Raw genomic sequence first — 20,838 nt, forward strand, 5'->3', positions numbered from 1 at the left:
TAACACTTTCTTTGGAGCTAGATGGCGATGTGCGTATTGTCATAGTACATATATTTAAATATTTATTTATTTACTTTTAGAGTTATATGTAAAGGGAAATTAAGTAGAGCGAGGAGGAAGTGGAAATTCATATAATCAGATTTGATTTTAGAGCATTGCGAACTCAAATCTGCTCCAAGGCTATCTGGAGTTTTTAGTTGCCTAAATAATCGATAGATATGTATATTAATTTACAATTTTATTGAATGCTTCTTATTGTTATAGGAAAATAAAACAAGTGACACCAACAATAAATGCTTTATTTCAATGCACTTGAATTAAAATGATTTAATAATAAATTTATAGAATAGCAGTGGATAGAAATAAAAATTGGTACAATTCCCATAAAATTGTTATCATTCCTTATATTAAATTTTATTGTAATAAATAAATAATTAACAAAAATTACAGTTACGTAAATAATGGTAGGAACAAAACAGATGATTAAACTGAACGCTTGTTGTCTTCAAAGTGCCCTTTTGATTGGCTATAACTGTTTATTTAGATTTAACCGGTTTCGGTAGTATTTGGGAACGCTATATCAAACCGCTCTTTATCCAAATCTTTGCATGAGTTCACGGGGTAATGAGTTATTTTATAAAGGTTTTGAAAGGGTTACATTATTGAACCATTTTCATTGGTCTTGAATTAACGCGTTTGGAATGCGGGTGAGATCTAAAACGTATGCCAAAATTATTAAGACTACTCATTCGATAGCGAGAAAGTTAACTACGATTTGTATCTGTGAACTGAGCAACAGTATTTTTACTAGATGGAGTTTTTCGATTCCATACAAATCGCATTTAAGTTTCACGCGATTGAATAAGTAAACGTAGGTAAAAACATCTACACCTTAGCGTTTCGTATCACAATTGTCAATAAATATATTAATTCTTGCCCCCCACCTACTCAAGTTATACTTTGGTATACTGAGCTATAAATTGAGTACAGGTTGCTTATTAAATCGTGCTTTATCCAACCAATGAAAAATCCCCGTGGTTTCTTAGAATAGATTGCTTGCGCACTATCAAAATATATATAACATTGGGACCAAATAATCCAATAACACCACTTAAGTACAGTAAAAAAAATTGTACAAAACAAATCTTACCAAATAAATTATGTAAAAAAAAAAACAATATCACAAAAAATCCAAATAAATATAAATGATTATGCTAATAAAGTTCAAAATGCGAAACTAATCTTCATAGGAATTATTTCAGTATTATTATAAAAAGCTATGCATGATAAGAAAAAGAATACATAGAGTGTCAGTGTCTATCAGTCAGTGTCAATGTCAATCAGTTAATGAATTTAAAATGTGGGCTTTATGCTAAGAAGCATAAAGCAATTTTTTCAGTATTTTTGTGCTGGAAGTATGCCGGGTGGGTCACTTGTTGTCCACCTCCTTTAAATTCCACCTTTTTTGTGTGACATAAAGCTCATATTTCAATCATTATCTATCCATGCATCCAAAATAAAGGAGTGTAAGCGAACCCCAATATATACATACAAAAAAAAACGATATATATACATACATTAGGTAAGTATATATTGAACGAAGTTCAGAAAACGTTCACGTACATTTCACTTGCACTTTCTATATTTTGTAATGCATATTTTTATTGAGACATGTCAGACTAAGACTATTATATGTAGCCCGGGCTATGTCAATAAACAAACTTATTCGAAATCGCAGATTGAACTTAGTATTGCTATCCTTTGCTTACGCTTCCCTTTCTATTAGGATGGTTCTATATTTGAAATTTTTGGATCAGATTGTTTATTGACATAGCCCGGGCGACATATAATAGTCTTGTACAAACTAATAAATAAATATCTTTGAGCATTTTGTTTTACATAGTTATTTTACTGGATAAATGTATTGGAATAAAAAATGGTTTGACGATAACGGTGACACATTTATTATATTGAGATAATCGACTTAGGGGCATTTCACAAGATAGTAGAAGTAAGACCCCCAGCGGTCGATTGCAAATTGCAATCACGCCTGTACGCTTAGTACGTAAGGTTTGCAGGCTCGCAATCGTTGCGCAAAATAGACCTAACGCCTTTAGTTTTAAAGTTGCAAATTCCGTTGTACGTTACTTTACAAAAGTTCTGCTAAAAGCACTAGGCTGTTAAATTGTGATGGGCAAATTTGATCTTTAAATCAATTGGAATAAGTTATATTTAACTCTGACGTCCCAATCTCTTGTCGATTGCAAGAGACCTAGATACCTAGAAAATGCCTATTCACTTTTAATATGAAGGAAATGAAATAAGTTAATGTATTTATTTGAAAAATAATAAACTTAATGAATAAATACAAATGGAAAGTTTAGGGGCATGGTATCAAGGTTACGATTGCTGTACATGACCCTACCTGTATGTAACGGTTCATGCATAATTACATCACATTTAAGAAAAAAAGAAACAATTCTCAATTATCGCTTAATATTAATTTCAATGTAATTCCCAATCCGAACGAAGTAATATAGGTCTTTTTCACCACCCACTGACAAGTGTCGAAAACCTAACCGTAAGTTTTGCCACTTTCTAACTTAATGTAAAATCACAACGACAAAATATGTGAATAAGCTATCCGACACAAATAATTGCTCTTGTATATATATAGTTTTAAGACGTTATTACCACTATACAACTTAAGAAATGCATATTTTTTTCTTTGACACACACACTTTGAAACATTTTGAATTTGACTTAACATATTTGACCTCAGATCATATTTTGTAATAATAGATCGTGAAGTAAAATAAATTGGAAACCAAGTTGAATAAAACCACGTTACGTTCAAACGTCAAAAAAACACTTCCACTCTGAACATTAAGCTTCCTTGATCGCGTTTGACAATGAAATCGGATCTTATTTAAGCTGTACAGTGGTTATATCACGCCCTTCAAGTTATATAAGATCACTATAGGCGAATTATTTCGTACAGTTTAGAAATTACATTTTGCTTATGACGCAGTCCTGTATAATATGCAACACAACGTTACACCGATTAGAACGTTGTGGGGAAATATAACAAATTGTAAATTGTCACTTATCACTAGACAATAAAGCTCAAAATCAACTATCCTTAAGTATACTAGAAACGACTAGCATAGTGAAGCTACCAATCAGGTACAGAGTCGCTGGGATCGAAGCTAGCAAGCTGTATCTTTCTTCTGTAAAAAAGAAACAAAAAAAACAATTATATATTTGTGCTGACCCAGCCACGCTTCTCTGCAGCTCACTATAATATTCGGAACGATATAGAAAACACTTTAATACATAATTACATTTTTGTGAGCTGGGTTGAATGACCGCTAATAGGCAGTAAATTTCACGCCACGGTGAAGAAACCCGTAATATTTTATATATTGTTCCAAAATTATTTAGTTGGAATGAAACAGAAATGACTTAACTAAACGCGACCAAGCAGTGATGCTGGGGAAAGGAAATATGAAGTTATAATAATGATATTAACGTTATTTCTTAAAACTACCCTCAAATGATCAAAATGGAAAAATAAAGATTTAAAATATTACCAACCCAATGAAAAATGTGCCTTGTCATAAAAAGGGGTTTATAGCAAATTAAAATACATATTTCTATAAATAACTTATCTTTTTTTTGTTTGTTCTGGTTCTTTATTTTCGAGTTCACTTTCAAAATATTGAGAAGAACGACGTAAGTATGTAATTTCCCAAAATCTACTTGAAAGTAATAAAATAATTTTGCTTGAACGAATTTGGAAGTCGGTTGAGCTATAACATGTATTACTGAAACTATTATAAGCCTGAAGTATAAGATTTTAAAGTTCGCGATCGTAGTTTTCTAGTATCAAAACATGTTACATCTGAGTAAATTGGAACTTATCTACCTTGGTTTACAGCACAAATTAGTGTACACTTTTTCAGCGTTCAGCGGATCTTTTGAAAAATATCAAGACGTACAGGATTTTCGATTCTAAACGCATTAAGTATATTTGTTGAATTAGGTATTTAGATAAACACCACGACTTCGAACATATGCAAATTTTATACTACCGCCAAAAAGCATCATCTATCCGAAACATTGAAAGGAAAAAAAAACTTTTTGAATATATAATAGTCGCGGCCTTAAGTTGTCTAATTCTCCTAACCTAAGTAAACATGTTCTCAGTACTAAGTAATGGATTTTTTTTAAATATGATTTTGTACCCGTTTTCTATAGACGGCAGTTTTTTAACGGAATATGGAAACCTTTCCAAACTACCTCGCCACGTTCTTGAGGGAAATGGATGTATATCAGAGATATTTAGGCACAGCTGGTATACATAGTCATAAGGTACACAATAAAAGTACCCCCCAAGTTAAGTTGCCACGGTGAAAATACTAAAATAATAATAAAGTAATGCGTCTACACATTTTATATAATGGACGCTACTAAAGGTTATTTGAAGGTGTGATTTTCCGTCTTCACTACATTTCCTCTAAGTTGTCTTAAAATTTAAACAATCTCTCCAATACTTTTAAGTAGAAAATATATTTTAATAAAATTAATTTGGTGTTAAAATCTCGTTTTACTTTATTAAGAAGTTTGTTATTTTCCTATTTTTAAAATATATTTTGCATAAAAAATATTGTATACAGTGAATGCAAAGAAAATTAGAAGACCGTTAAGAAAAAATGAACTATATTATCATGCACTTATAATATCATTATTTTTAGACAGAATTCGTGCAGCATGCAACAGTGTGAGACAATAAAATAAATTAAAAACCTTAAGTAGGTAAAATTATACTTTTATTTTTTAAGATCAAAATAAGCCTTAAAATTTAAGTACGTGAGCCGTTTACATCATTTTAATAATTTTAAACAAATATCCATAGTAACGGGGCTTTAGGGAACACATAGCAATAGGTACTCTGAAGTTAATTTTATAGACAGTAATACTGAATAATAAATGTTCATACATTTGATTTTACTTAAAGATATGCCATTATGGGTGTTCAACATTGAGGCGGAGCTTGGCGTAGCGGAGAGGTTTGGACTTATGGATTATTCGAAAATTACCTCTTAATTTTATAAAGCGATTTGTGTATTATTTCATTGGTATATTTTGCACGTATCCGCACCGCTCCGTTTTAGTGAAAATGCACCTAAGTAAGCCAGGAGCCAGAAACCGGTACGGAGCGGAGGAAGCAGTGTGGATAGGTGTAGTGAAATGTCAGCAGAGCGCAGTGTGGTTACAAGAGGCAACAAGGCGTTCGGAGAGCGAGCGAAGTGACGGCATGGCTTCCCACAATTGCTTGCTTAGCCTCGTTTTACACGAAAGTTTTCCTTCGCAAACTTGCTTCCCTTCAAATTCAAATTCAAAATTCAAAATTCATTTATTTCAAGTTGGCCTAATTAATAAGCACTTATGAAACGTCAAGTCTGTTTGTAGTGACTCTACCACCGGTTCGGAAGGCAGATTCCACTGAGAAGAGCCGGCAAGAAACACAGCAGATTGCTCTTTTCCAACATCATTTTAAAGTTTAACAATCTTTAGAATTTTTCTGTTTTGTGAGAGATGAGAGCGGAGTGGCCTGCTTCCAAGCAGCCTTGTCGTTTAGGAATTCATCAATCGTGTAGTAGCCACGATTTATTAAATGTGTTTTAATATATTGTTTAAACTTAGGTAAAAGTAGACCTAATATTCACTTCCACCACTAAACCGCTCAGTATTTATACTTTACATCCAAGGGTATATCCATATGCGTAATGAGTATGTAATGATGACTTTACAGTAGTAGAATGGGTGCAAAGGAGTTTAAAATATTTTTAGTGCAAAGCAAGCACCACTTTAAAGTTGCATCATCTATTCAATCCAGACCTGTCAGTAATGCATTCATTCAACATCCGAACTACTGAAGGGACAAAAGCGCAAAAATAATTTGCGAGTTTAACCTTATATTTACCTAACATACGATGGTGCAAACAAAATTAAACCTTAAGACAATGACAAACAGTTCATATAACACCTTATAATAATCGTTGCATTTTTGCATGTTCAAGCCTTAAAGTGTAGTTCAGAGCTTTGTAATATTACCTAAAACCCATTATACACGTAACTTCTTACCGTCTTACACGTGGTCCATTTAATCTATCCAATCGAAACTATCTCTATCACAGAATATTTATAAGTACAGAAGGTTCAACAATGTTAATGAGGTAGCCGCTCAAGTGCCTTAATAATAAACGTGGCATAACGTCGGAATACGGATCATTATTTACGGAATACGGAAGTGCCGAGGTAGATCAGAATGCAGTTGTCTCCTCACCTCCTCTTCCCACTTAATTAATTAAACGTCATAAGGCACAGATATTGAATGTTGAATGCTATGGTAATATTTACCTAAGCTACGACAGTGCGAGCCAAATTTAACCTAAACACAATACCCAAAAGTTAATATTAATAAATCATCAGGCGAACGATGCTGTCACCATTTAAGAATCGTGCTAGCTGTGCTCTAGCCAGTTAGTAGTTATTGGTATGGTATTGTACCAAAAGTGTGCGTACATGGCACTGGCTCGCCGCGCCGTGTCCCTCACTCTTGCTAGAAGTTTTTTCTTGAGCACTGTTTTTTATGTTTATTATTAGTGTTATGTTACCAACGGAATAGAACGCATTGGACAGACTAATTGGTTCACCGTTGTAAGACAGAAAAAAGTGGTGTACAAGAATAATTATATTACCTATATATTAATACCTATTTAGTAACATTCGATGTAATTTACGGAAAAATATCCGAGAATTTTCAAAATATTCGATATTATTATTGCGATATATAAAGACAATTAAGACCGGAATAGTACTTATAGCACGCCATGCATGTTGAGTCATATCAAATCTTTAAAATTTCTATGACTAGAAATAAATTAAGTACAATAATCTGATACCACGTCGCGCCTGGTGTGCGCAGTGCGATGTTCAATAGCCGCGATTTGATTAGACTCAACACGTTAGATCGCGTGTCGTTAGGTAGAGAAGTGAGGTATTTGTGTACTTGGGATCCATTATCGTTTCAATAGGCTATTAAGAATGAAAAGTTACTTTGTTATTCTATACCCTTAGTTTATGATTTGCATGCTGCCAGTAATTTTCGAGTATAAAACCGTTTAACGTCAAAGTAAAATGTACTTAATAGAACTGGTTTTAGAGTTGCGAATTATGTACTAGTAATTATAATACTAAAAACCATTTACTAAGACCGCTAGTTGTTTATGTGTGGACAAATTAGAACTTTAATGTTAGTATAATTCAATTCCAATTGACTTTGACCTTACAGTGTTTTGTTATTGAAAAAAAACACTAATCAGTACTAGATTGTACACACTACGCAGGCATTTGTGTTTTTTGATTATAGAAACCCTATACAGCCACAGTAAAACAAACCTTATACTAAAGTAAAGTTAAAGTCTATAGCGGAAAGTTACAATTATTCCAAGAGCGGTGACCGTAAAACTGTAGATGAATTTAAGCTTTAATTTGACTCTGGCGTTAAAGTGTTACGATACTCAAATGCGACTGTAAGATTGCGAGAGTTCAAATCTTAAACTAAGTAAATCAAAAATGAAATGTCATAGTGTACCATACCGCGTAAGTAACATTGCTAAATAATTTCGTTTGAAGTATCTGTAATAATCTGGACCCCTAGTACTAGATTGAACAATTCGCTAGCAATATCATTGTTTTCGAATATCGAAAAACGAAGGTCAGAGAAAAATCGACTTAATTGAGCTTGTTTAAAGAATGAATATAGAGTGAAAAGTTGGTTAAATAATAACGTATGGTGAGGCATATCAGTGCGATTTAACAAGTATTAAAAAGAATATAACTATTATAAAAACAAACATCCTTTGTTATACGGTTATACTATAAAGTTATGGTATACATGAGAGCCAACGTACCTAATGTACGTAGTGAAAAAAAAAAACAAATCGGTCTATTGGTTTAGACTCCAACCTATTTGTGTCCTACTTCTGGAAGCAGTTATAGGAGCGAGGGTCTCAGAGCATAGAGTTTTAGAACGAACTTTGACTTTTAAGTAGCAATTATCAGGTGTGATGATTATTGGAACCCACGGCCTACCGTGCTCTCTGAGGTTTGTTTTTTATTTATTTAGATAAAAAAACATTTTAAATATAAGAACGGTAGATATTTATGTCCTTTCCAGACCTTATCGACTCAAAACGTATTATACCATTGTATTTTGAGCGAAAAGTAAACTTTCTAAATTTGTTTGCCAGTATTGTACTAGTTGGCCACGCATCGTACACTTAAAACAACACTTTATGGCACATGATATAAAGCTTACAATCCTTTGTTTTGATTCGAGCCTGTCGTCCTAGTTGAATTGAAGGTCACTATAGTATTTCGATACTCAAAAACCTTGCCTCACGAAATCTCGATTCGAATCATCGAGTTTCACCTTTGGAGTTGCTTGCGAATCGTGCAACCTCACTAACACTATCGTACTTTTAATTCCGCCTAAACAACTAACGCACAACGTCCAATCACGTTGGCGACGAGTTAGTGAACTTTTTGCAAATATTTCGAAAAATCCCGGGTATTTTCTTTATGTGCACCCGTTTTTTAATGATCCCCCCAGCGGGAGGTTCGTAAGAACCCTCCTGCTTTGTCTCGCAAACCTTCGGCTGGTCCTCGCTATCGAAAATGATTTCTGGATCATTCTCTATGATTTCCTCGATAGTTTTCCAGTCGGTTTGCAGTCTCCTCTCGCTTTGGCAACACTGGCACATGCCGTAGTCGCATTCCTTTTTATTCATATAATACTCTGCGTCGTCTAATATGGTGTGTTCGTCTTTGGGCTGTTTTAGGGGTACGAAAATGGAGAACTTTCGCGCGGAATGTTGGATAATGTCGTCGATGTTAACGGAATCGTCGTCCGGCGCCGGGTTTATATTGTTTATGACGTTATCTATGTCGGTGGAGTTTTTCCTGCTGCCGGGCGGCGTTAGGGTTTCAGCGCTTTGGAACATGCTAGATTTTCTTTTCTGACCTGTCATCGTGATGGACTTCTTGGTGGACGCCCAGCCGAGGGAGCGTTGCACAGCCATCTTCCATTTCGTGTATCGAGCGTCCCGGTCTGCGGGAGAATACGAACAGTTATGGTGAGTGAAGATGGTCGTGGATTTTAACATTATTTATAGAATACCAACGAATACAGCCAAAGCCTCCCACTATATTATAATAATACTAGCGGACCTCAGCGCCATCTGTCGGGCTGATTTGTGAATCTAAGCCATCCAGGGTGCCACCCAAACGCATACCAAAAAATTCTTTCAAATCGGTCCAGCTGTTTAGGAGGAGTTCATTACCATACACCCGCATACAAGAAATATATATATATATATAAGATGGTGGGAGGCTTTGGCCGTTGCTAGTTACCACCCTACTGACAAAGACGTGCCGCTATGCGATTTAGTGTTCCGATGCGATGTCACGTAGAAATCGATCAAGGATATAACTAACATACTCCCTTTTATATATAGAAAAGTGCTTGACTGCAATCACAACTAATGGTAAGTGATGATGCAGCCTAAGATGAAGCGCGCTTGCCTAGAAGATGCCTATTCACTCTTGATTTGAAGGTACCCAGATTATAGGTATCGGGGAAGACGGAAGATGGGAGGGCATTCCAGGCCTTTGCGGTGCGGATCAGAAAGGAAGAAGCAAAACGCAGGTTAGCCCGAGATTGCAGAAAGAAATTGCAGTCAAGGGATAACTTGTAGTGAAAAAAAAAATTTGCAGTAGTACTTCCCCGGACAAGCTCTGTTACAAAAAAGTCTACGAATGACTCCTTGGTAAGAAATGGAAAGAGAGCGATCTAGTTACAATACTAGGAAACAGCATCTTAAGTAGAGGGCTCTTAGTGGCGTGCACTTCATACATGCACAAAAGCACTGCATACCCTAAATTTTTGTATAACTCATAAACGGGAAGGATTTTTCCATTTTATGCCATATTTCTTCTTTATGCATACCCTCAAAACCCTGTGCACGCCACTGATGGCTCTTTCTTTGTATAGGCACAAAGAAAACTTCTCCCACACTTTTTTTTTGTGTTAGTATACAACGTGTAATTGAAAACCGAAATAATACTTCTAAGGCTATAGAGGTACATTGTTTACTGTCTTTGAGACATATCTGTGAAGCCGGAACGCTAATAGTTTTATTTATTTTTTAATTATGTATTTATATCCGAGTATTTGTATGTTTATATGTTTGTATATATGTATGGAACATATTTTATATTTTTGTACATATCTTTAATATGTACAAAAATTGTTTAATATGTACTATGTTTTATGTTAATTTAGTTTAAAATCCTAATAATTCACTAATGTTTGTTGTACCACCTTTTTTTGTTTTTTTTTTGTTGACTAACTTCGTATAGAATTTTCTTGTATCCCTTGGGTTGCCTGGAAGAGATCGCTATTTAGCGATATGGCCGCCAAATTGTACGTTCTACCTTATTGTGCTGTTGTATTTGTATCTCTGTAAATTTTCTCTGCGGTGTACAATAAAAGTGTATGTATTCATTCATTCATTCATTCATTCATACAGCCCTTACACTTGATTTGAATCCTGACACATTGTTAGTCCATCAATTAATACTATAAAAAAAATATAGTTTAATTTCACGATTTAAAAAGTAAACTTAGGTAGGAAACACATTATGCACTTTAATTACGTCATCCTAAGTTTTGAATCCTGACACATTGTTAGTCCATCAATTAATACTATAAAAAAAATATAGTTTATTAATTTCACGATTTAAAAAGTAAACGTAGGTAGGAAACACATTATGCACTTTAATTACGTCATCCAAAGTGACACTGCCGATACTCACCATCATCAGTGGTGGTGGGCAAGAAGGTGTCGGCCGGGGTGGCGTGGTGGCGCCATCGCTCGCAGCTCCAGACGCCAACGGAATGGCCGGCCACGATTGCCACGCCCAGCGCTGACATATCCCACGATTGGGCGCGCACTGAAAATTTTAATAATTCAAAAAAAATTAAAAAATCCTACACACTCTGAAATAGCATATTATATTGCTAGGAATCATGAGAGCGGGAAAAGTAGTTTTTGTAGCACCTCTTAAAATAATTATGCACAAGAGCACCAATGGTAGATTACAGACTACAGACTTTTAGTGTTACACAAACTCTGCTTTTCACTTCGATTGCGAGGAAATTTGTTCGAGGTATAAGGTTCGATTCCCTGATCAGATCTAAAGTTACTATTTAGGTGAACGATAAAATGGGTCGTATGCCCGAATTAAGCACTGATCTTTATTTCGATTGTGAAGAAATAAAATTTTGTAAATAAAATAAATTGTTTTTAATAAAGAACAAAAAAAACTACTCAGATTTTGTTTCCTTTAATATAATAATATTAACATGTAATCCGCACCGCAAGTGTTTGTTTTTAAGTAGTAAATTATTATTATATATATATTAAATTATTATTATTATATTATACATTGTTTTTAAATGTACTTGCTTCTTAAATAGTTTTAAATGACAATGTGAGATGGTGATAACAAAAAAAAACCGGCTAAGTTTCTTGTGGGCTTCTTCTTAGACCAGGGCAAACGTTTTGCGTTTAGAACCCTCGTAGCTTTAGTTTTAAGATTTCGAATACGGTTATCGCCATCATCTCACTACCGTGTAATTCTCAAAGTGCCACCTATGGGCCTACTTGAATAAAGATATTTTTGATTTTGACTTTTACTTTTGACTTTGACAAAAAGCTTAGTTTTAATTAATGAATTCATTCCGCCTACGTATAGCCCAAAGTACGACTTGAAGAGCATAAGAAGCGAAAAGTAGTTTTTTTTAACATCCAACAACAATTTTATGCACAAGTGCAGGAAAGGTAGTTTTTGTTACTTACACACAGGAATCCCAACCAGATCAGCTTGGAGTTGCATCAGCAAGTCATTGGATGTCATCTTGCCGTCAACGTGCAGTTTCGATAGCGGCATACCGCAGTCTTTGTTCATTGCCTCGAGGATGTCCCTGTTTCAAACGGATCAAAATCATAATCGTGTCTCATCTTTCGAATTATTTTCCAGTCACTATAAATATACATACTTGACGTTTCAAAAGTGCTCACAAAGTAGGCCTACTTGAAATAAATTCAATTCAATTAAATTTTATTTATTTGCTGATTACACGTAAATAGGTGTTACAGGAAAAAAAACTATGCAGATCTTAACTGTACCACGCCAAATTGGCATGCAAATTGTTGTCAGGGTAGTGTTTAAAATTTTAATTAAAAATAAAATAAATAAATATACTACGACAATACACACATCACCATCTAGCCCCAAAGTAAGCGTAGCTTGTGTTATGGGTACTAAGATAGCTGTTGAATATCTTTATGAATATAATATACATAAATACTTAGAATATACATATAAACACCCAGACACTGAAAAACATTCATGCTCAACACACTAACATTTTCCAGTTGTGGGAATCGAACCCACGGCCTTGGACTCAGAAAGTAGGATCGCTGCAAACTGCGCCAATCGGCCGTCATTAATTAAGATATTAATTAAGATATTGGCAATTACAATGTTTATAATAACACAATACAATTAATAAAATAATAAATTACAATTAAGTTTATATGGGCACCTGTCAAAGAAATACAAATGTATTAATAATTACTAACGAATTTCATTTTCAATGTGAGAGGCAATTTGGGAGTTTATAATTTCTGAATTTTCTCTGGCCTGGTCTGGTGGGAGGCCTTGGCCGTGGCTAGTTACCACCATACCGACAAAGACGTGCCGCTAAGCGATTTCGTGTTCCGGAGTAATGTCGCGTAGAAACCTATTAGGGGTATAACTAACATACTCCTTAACAGGTTAGCCCGCTACCATCTTAGACTGCACCATCACTTACCACCAGGTGAGATTGCAGTCAAGGGCTAACTTGTAGTAGAATAAACAAAAAACAATATACATATAGCAAATGGGAAGCGTGCGGTGACGATGACGCCACTTCCATGATTGTTTACCCAAAAAAAAAAAAACACGCATAACACCGAAATCGGTTTTGAAATAAAATAAATCGAACATTCAATCAACAGAATTATCTCACAATTTTATTATTTTCATGTAAATATTAATATTGAGATATTTGCAATTATCTATCACGAATTTGCAAAAAAAAAAGTATATATATACATATATACAACGTGTAAATATTATATACTGTCTCTGAGACTTATCTGTGAAACCGAAAACCTAGTAGTTTTTGAGTAAACCACTAACAACAATAAAAAAGAATAATCGATAATCGAATTACTTTAATAACGATTCTACAATACCTCATTTCTACTGTGAGCTGTCAAAATTATCATCCTAAATGAGAGAAAGCATATACTAGCTTAGTAATTTAAAAAAAAACATTGCAATCGTTTAGTACCTGGTCTGGAAGCAAACTGCTTCGAGTGCTGCTCTTATTATGTGGTTCTTCGTGGTGAACGCAGTTAGGCCACAGATTATACTGTAACAAAAATCTTTTTATCATAAGCGAAGTTTCTTCGTCCCGCTATCAATAAACATAGTGACATGAGAGAATGTAAGAATCGCTATAATATTGAAAATGTAAAATTATATAAGATTCATGTATTATGACAAAACTTATCTTTATTTATAATTCTAAGGGAGATTTGATTGACATTTCAGGCGTGCACGGTGCAATATTATTCTAGCAGTGAGCTTACAAATAGTTGCTTATTTAAAAAAAAGTCGTATTGAATCGCATATCGCACATTTCATATTTTAACTAAAACAAACTTCCGACAAGGACATACTAAGGCTTGACCACTAAGGCTTTTCGCGGGATATTAAAAAAAATAAATATCAATAAAACCTTTGATTTCTGGTGTGGTCTGGATATAGTAGATACTTCCAAACATTATAGAGTAGTTTTCCTAAATTAGACATCATGCATATTCAGTTGTATCAAAAATAGCTTTATTTAACTAGGCCCATAGGTGGCACTTTTGATGCGTACATAAGAATTACACGGTAGTGAGATGATGGCGATAACCACATTCGTAAACTTAAAACTAAAGCTACGAGGGTTCCAAACGCGTCCTGGTCTAAGAAGCCCACAACAAACTTAGCCGGGTGTTTTTTTTTTGTTATCACCATCTCACAATGTCTTTTAAAATTATTAGAAGAGCAAACTGGTTAGAGCAATAATTCACATCCAAGCTTTTTATCGATTACATAGTCCTTTATACTATAATAGGACTTTTCTATAAGCTTACGTTTAATACAAACTTTGAACTTTTTAAGAGACATCTCCAAGATGTCAATTGGTAGTTTATTGTAGAATTTGATGCAATTTACTTTGGATATTGGATAGAAGCAGGCGTTAATTTGCGGAAATCCATGATATATTATCAAAATTAAGCTTAATTTGCTATACTCCGCGAAAAGCAGGAGAATCTGTGTGGTGTAATTTATAATTTCTTCAATACTTATACTCCAGACCAAAGTCGTGGAACAAAATGTGTTAGTTTTAATGGAAACGACTACAGAGATCTTAATGGTAACTTTTATTGAACGTTGTATACACAGTTTAAGTAGGACATCCCGGGTTTGATTCCCGGCAGGAAACCGATTAGGGGTATTACTACCATACTCCCTAGCAAGTTAGCCCGCTACCATCTTAGACTGCATCATCACTTACCACCAGATGAGATTGCAGTCAAGGTCCAACTCGTAAAATGAAAAAAAAAATTAAGCTTAATCAAAGCTATTGTATATTTCTTTGTATTTTTCCTATTGTGTTGTGTTGCAATAAAGTTTTTCTATTCTATTCTATTCTATTCTATTGTATTGAAAAAGACAAAATTTCCTTTATTTTGGTTTCATATACTATTTATATTAAATGGTGGAATAGGCTCTAGATTATTATAAAATAATAATAGCTAGATCTATAACGATTGTTTTAACATAGAGTCTATACAGAGTTGCCATACTAAATTGTAGAAGAACCAAGTAGAAAGCCAAGTGCCAAGTAGCACGTAGGTGGGTAGTAAAAATTCTAAAACGGAATACACATCTTCAATGATTGAATCATAATCGAGATCTCTTATGATTCAATCATTGAATCATAATCGCTTAAGAACGGAACTATAATGCGAGCTAATCCTAGTAAGTGTTCCATTGATTGTTTCATCGATCAAGGGCTAACCGTGTTGTGAAAAAAAAAAAAAAAAAATTTAGCAAATGGGAAGCGTCCGGTGACGATGACGCTTCCATGATATTCGTTCACCCAAAAAGGCTACAACTTGCTCAACACGGCTAAAGAAGTGTCCACTTCAAGAATCATAAGTCACAAGTGAAGTGAAGTATGTTTTTCCCACAGCTGGTTTTATTCTTCTAATTAACACCTTAGGTAATCGTTGCAGATAGGCACCGAGGACAAACCTCTGCGGTTTTATCGGTGCTTTTATACTAACCATTTTATTGTAATTGCTTTATTTGATATATATATATATATATTATTTATATTATATAAAAAAAGTAAAGTAAACAGTTCTTACCCCCTGGCATCCTTCCTCCAATACGGTGCGTACAGCCCGTTGAGTGCGGGTACGAAGTACACGTCCCCGGTGGAGAACACTTGCCCGGCAATGTGCTCTGTGTCCTGCGCCACGTCCTTGATAAGCTTCAGGTTATCCCGGAGGAATTTCATAGCGCCGCCCGCTACCGCGATCGATCCTGGAACAGAGGGTTTACATTTATCATCATTGGCAGGTATAGTTACAATACTGTTTCTTTGTATTCTAACTAGATGGCGCTGTTTCAATTTCATACAAAGCAGTAGTAGAGCTTTTTGTGACTGAGCTCGTCCGGGGAAGTACTAACGCCATGGACTTATTTTTGTTCCTACACAAGAAAGAGCGCCATATCGTTACAATACTGTTTCTTTGTATTCTGACTAGATGGCGCTGTTTCGATTTCATACAAAGCAGTAGTAGAGCTTTTTGTGACTGAGCTCGTCCGGGGAAGTACTAACGCCATGGACTTATTTTTATTCCTACACAAGCAAGAGCGTCATATTGTTACAATACTGTTTCGTTGTATTCTGACTAGATGGCGCTGTTTCGATTTCATACAAAGCAGTAGTAGAGCTTTTTGTGACTGAGCTCGTCCGGGGTAGTACTAACACCATGGACTTATTTTTATTCCTACACAGGCAAGAGCGTCATATCGTTACAATACTGTTTCGTTGTATTCTAACTAGATGGCGTTGTTTCGATTTCATACAAAGCAGTAGTAGAGCTTTTTGTGACTGAGCTCGTCCGGGGTAGTACTAACGCCATGGACTTATTTTTATTCCTACACAAGCAAGAGCGTCATATTGTTACAATACTGTTTCGTTGTATTCTGACTAGATGGCGCTGTTTCGATTTCATACAAAGCAGTAGTAGAGCTTTTTGTGACTGAGCTCGTCCGGGGTAGTACTAACACCATGGACTTATTTTTATTCCTACACAAGCAAGAGCGTCATATCGTTACAATACTGTTTCGTTGTATTCTAACTAGATGGCGCTGTTTCAATTTCATACAAAGTAGTATCACAGCTCATCCGGGGAAGTACTAACGCCATGGACTTATTTTTGGTCCTAAACAAGAAAGAGCGTATATTGTTACAATACTGTTTCCATGTATCCCAACTAGATGGCGCTGTTTCGATTTCAAAATATAAATTGCACCATACCAACTCTCTGTCGTCTGTTTTTCACAGAGTATAAAAATAATTAAGCTCAATTTTCATACAAAGAGAATATGTTTTCATACCTTCTAAAGCGTAAACGGCGGGTGCATTGGGTCCTAGCTTATAAGCTACGGTGGTCAATAGCCCGTGAGTGGACTGCACGCGTCGCGTTCCAGTGTTATAAAGAAGGAAACAACCACTTCTATATGTGTTTTTCGCTTGACCCGCTTGTAGACAGTTCTGGCCCACTAAGGCGGACTGTTGATTACCTAAAATCTATAGAAAGAAAATATATAAGAAAAGAATACTATACTATATTGATAGTCGGGTTTTTATATAAGAAAACCCGACTATCAATATAGTGTACATTATTCTACTAGTCAAGCCGCTTCATTTGATACCCATATTTATTTATTTATTCCCTTGAATGCACAACCAATAAAACGGTTTACAATAGGCGGAATGAAGTCGTGAATTATTGCTTTAACCAGGTTGCTCTTCTGATAATTTTAAATGACTATGCTGGATGGTGATAACAAAAAGAAACACCCGGCTAAGTTTGTTGTGGGCTTTTTCTTAGACCAGGACGTATTTGGAACCCTCGTAGCTTAAGTTTTAAGTTTACGAATATGGTTATCGCCATCATCTCACTACCGTGTAATTCTTATGTAACGTACGCATCAAAAGTGCCACCTCTCGGCCTACTTGAATAAAGATGTTTTAGACTTTGACTTTGCAGACTTATTGCTAAACCATTTTGTACCAGCCAACCTTCGGACGTTCTAATATTGAGGGAAGGTGAGTTTCGGGAAAAGAAATGTATTTTGCCATTACCAAATTTTGAATCGATAGAACCTTTGGAAGGTAGTCAGATCCCCTGATCAACTATTAAAGAGCTGATGATCTTCAAATGTCTTATCAGGTCATGCTTACTTTACCATATACTTTCATTATCATTAAAGTGACACGATACCAAATTTCGAATCGATCCGATATAGTAAATAATAAAATAATAATGTATCTATCTTCTATATATATATAAAAGAGTAAGTGTGTGGGTATGTTCCGTATAGGCTCCGAAACGGCTGGACCGATATCAATGAAACTTTCAGGGAATCTCCGGATTGACCTGGCAAGTAATCCTGTAAAGTTTGGTGACGATCGGAGCACTCCTATTTTTGAACTGTCAAACTGTCAAATACAGCTTTTATTTACTATGATGATATACTATTTGTTCATATCACCTGCTAGAAGAGAATGAATACGGAAAGAAATAAATGATTGAATATATTATGAGACTTAAATAAAAATTTAATGATGTAAGTTTATTGTTTAAATAAAATAAAGCAAAATCAATCGCGGCGAAGCGGGCTGGGTACGCTAGTAAATAAATAAATATACTAAGCCAATACACACACCGCCATCTAGCCCCAAAGTAAGCGTAGCTTGTGTTATGGGTACTAAGACGACTGATGAATATTTTTATGAATAATATACATAAATACTTATAATATACAGATAAACACCCAGACACTGAAAAACTTTCATGTTCATCACACAAACATTTTCCAGTTGTGGGAATCGAACCCACGGCCTTGGACTCAGAAAGCAGGGTCGCTGCCCACTGCGCCAGTCGGCTGTCTCTGTGTAAATATAAGGAAGCTAGTCAGATCCCCTCATCAACTATAAAAGAGCTGATGATCTTCAAACGGCTGAACAGATCTTCAAGAAAATGGTAAAGAACACTCGGGATAGAACTATCTATGAAACAAAAAAAATTACGAAAATCGGTTCATCAGTTTGGGAGCTACGATACCACAGACAAAAATAAGCGAGTGAAGCCGCGGGGCGCAGCTAGTATAAAACAATCAGCCAAATACATACCCCTGATATTTGTATTCCATTCAATATAGAATCATCTTTAACTTTTCCATATATTTCCGAACTGCTGTGTATATGTGGCAATGAGTCTCTATGTATGCCAAATAACCTGTAAAATAAAAATAAATAAATAAACATATATGTTTATTAATATATATATATATATATATATATATATATATATATATTAGGTTTAAGACATTTATTCCCATAAAAAGACCTAAGTCACTTACATAGGAAACTTAATTTTCTATAATAAATTAATACACTTCGCCATTAGACTAAATAACTAAATTAAATTTTAATGTTATCTACTCATTCAATGTAATTTGAAGGCGGATTGGCGCAGTTTGCAGCGACCCTGCTTTCTGAGTCCAAGGCCGTGGATTCGATTCCCACTACTGGAAAATGTTTGTGTGACGAGCGTGAATACTTTTCAGTGTCTGGGTGCTTATATGTATAAGTATTTATGTATACTACTCATAAAAATACTCATCAGTCATCTAAGTTCCCATAACACAAGCTAAGCTTACTTTGGGGCTAGATGGCGATGTGTGCATTGTCGTATTATATATATTATATTATATTATATTCGTCTTTAAATTTATTAAATATGTAAGAAGCTAATTTAGTTTTGAATACATTGAGTTTTCATTTTTTATAGGTATGTTTGTAATAGGGTAGGTTCCAAACGCGTCCTGGTCTAAGAAGAAGCCCACAACAACTTAGCCGGGTGTTTTTTTTTTTTTCGTTATCACCATCTCACAATGTCATTTAAAATTATTAGAAGAGCAACCTGGTTATAGCAATAACTCACACCCAAGCTTTATATATATATATATATATATATATATATGTAGCTTTATATATATATATAAAGCTATTAAGTTGTTGTGGGCTTCTTCTTAGACCAGGACGCGTTTGGAACCCGCGTAGCTTTAGTTTTAAGTTTAAGAATGTGGTTATCGCCATCATCTCACTACCGTGTAATTCTTATGTACGGATCAAAAGTGCCACCAATGGGCCTACTTGATTAAACATATTTTTGAGTTTGACTATATTTAAGGCCACCAATCCGCACTGGGCCAGGGTGGTGGACTACGGCCTTAACCCCCTTCTCATTGTGGGAGGAGACCCGTGCCCCGTAGTGGGCCAGTAATAGGTTGATATGATGATGATAATACACAACGTGTAAATGAAAACCGAAATAATACTTCAGAGGCTTTAGAGGTACATTATTTACAGTCTCTGAGACTTATCTGTGAGACGGAAGTTTTTGAGTAAACCACTGCCATAGTTTTTAATGAAAGTAATCAGATACAGCCCGATCTGCTTGGTCCGTATTATTTAAAAAGAAAAAAAAACAGCGTGGATTTTACTTAGGGTGTTAACTAGCTAATGTAAAAGCCTCCCACGTGAGCAGACCAGAGAATATACAGCATTTCAACTTCTATGACTATCTGGATAAATATCCCTATCCCTACTAATATTATAAATGTAAATGTAAGTTTGTTTGTTACGCTTTCACGCAAGAACTACTTAACAGATCCTCATGAAACTTTGTACACATATTCTTGGAAGTGTTAGAAGTAATGTAGGATACTTTTTATCCCGACATTAAGCTCGGTTCCTTTGGGAGAGGGGATGAAAGTGTTTGACGATTTTACACCATAACTCCGACAAATTATAACCGATTTAAATAATTATTTTTGTACTATAGAGGTTGTAATATGTGTTTAAATGCCCAAACTTTGTGTAGATCTGAATGTGTTTGGAGATAGAGGACAGAACTCGTCAGCGGACGGCAGCAAACCCCTCATTTAAGGCTTAGCGATACTGAATACTTTAAATTTTTTAAGAACAACTAAATTGAATGTCACATCAGAAACCAAAATCAAACGCAGACGAAGTCGCGGGCAACAGCTAGTATCTTTATAAAGTAAAAGTAGGTACATACCTACATAGCATAGGGTCCCAGTTCAATGTTTCTAAGTTCATGAGCAGAGTCCTTGATGCGTTCGTGACGTCCGTTATGTGGAGACCTCCGTGAGGCCCGCCGGTAAGATTCTGAAAAAAAAAAACACCGGTACTGTTCGGTTGTACAA

The 20,838-nt window shown here is 35.1% G+C and overlaps 1 protein-coding gene across 5 annotated transcripts in view; it reads right to left on the reverse strand.

Annotated features, from left to right (window-relative positions):
- Positions 1–283: 283 nt before the first annotated feature.
- Positions 284–20,838, reverse strand: part of LOC120634911 (glycerol kinase) — a 76,243-nt gene continuing 55,688 nt past the window's right edge. For 3 of the 5 annotated variants that reach the window (XM_039905796.1, XM_039905794.1, XM_039905795.1), the window contains exons 6-13: positions 20,691–20,800; positions 18,737–18,842; positions 16,936–17,128; positions 15,675–15,852; positions 13,538–13,618; positions 11,994–12,118; positions 10,948–11,085; positions 7,426–9,181 (exon numbers count right to left, since the gene is read on the reverse strand). In XM_039905796.1, the coding sequence (XP_039761730.1) occupies positions 8,589–9,181; positions 10,948–11,085; positions 11,994–12,118; positions 13,538–13,618; positions 15,675–15,852; positions 16,936–17,128; positions 18,737–18,842; positions 20,691–20,800 (1,524 nt within the window). In that variant the 3' untranslated portion in view covers positions 7,426–8,588. Of the gene's footprint in view, positions 3,231–7,425; positions 9,182–10,947; positions 11,086–11,993; positions 12,119–13,537; positions 13,619–15,674; positions 15,853–16,935; positions 17,129–18,736; positions 18,843–20,690; positions 20,801–20,838 lie in introns of those variants that run through there. The other 2 variants (XM_039905799.1, XM_039905797.1) reach the window with 2 other exon arrangements.

The sequence above is a fragment of the Pararge aegeria genome, chromosome 25 (assembly GCF_905163445.1).
Source record: "Pararge aegeria chromosome 25, ilParAegt1.1, whole genome shotgun sequence".
Taxonomy (NCBI): domain Eukaryota; kingdom Metazoa; phylum Arthropoda; class Insecta; order Lepidoptera; family Nymphalidae; genus Pararge; species Pararge aegeria.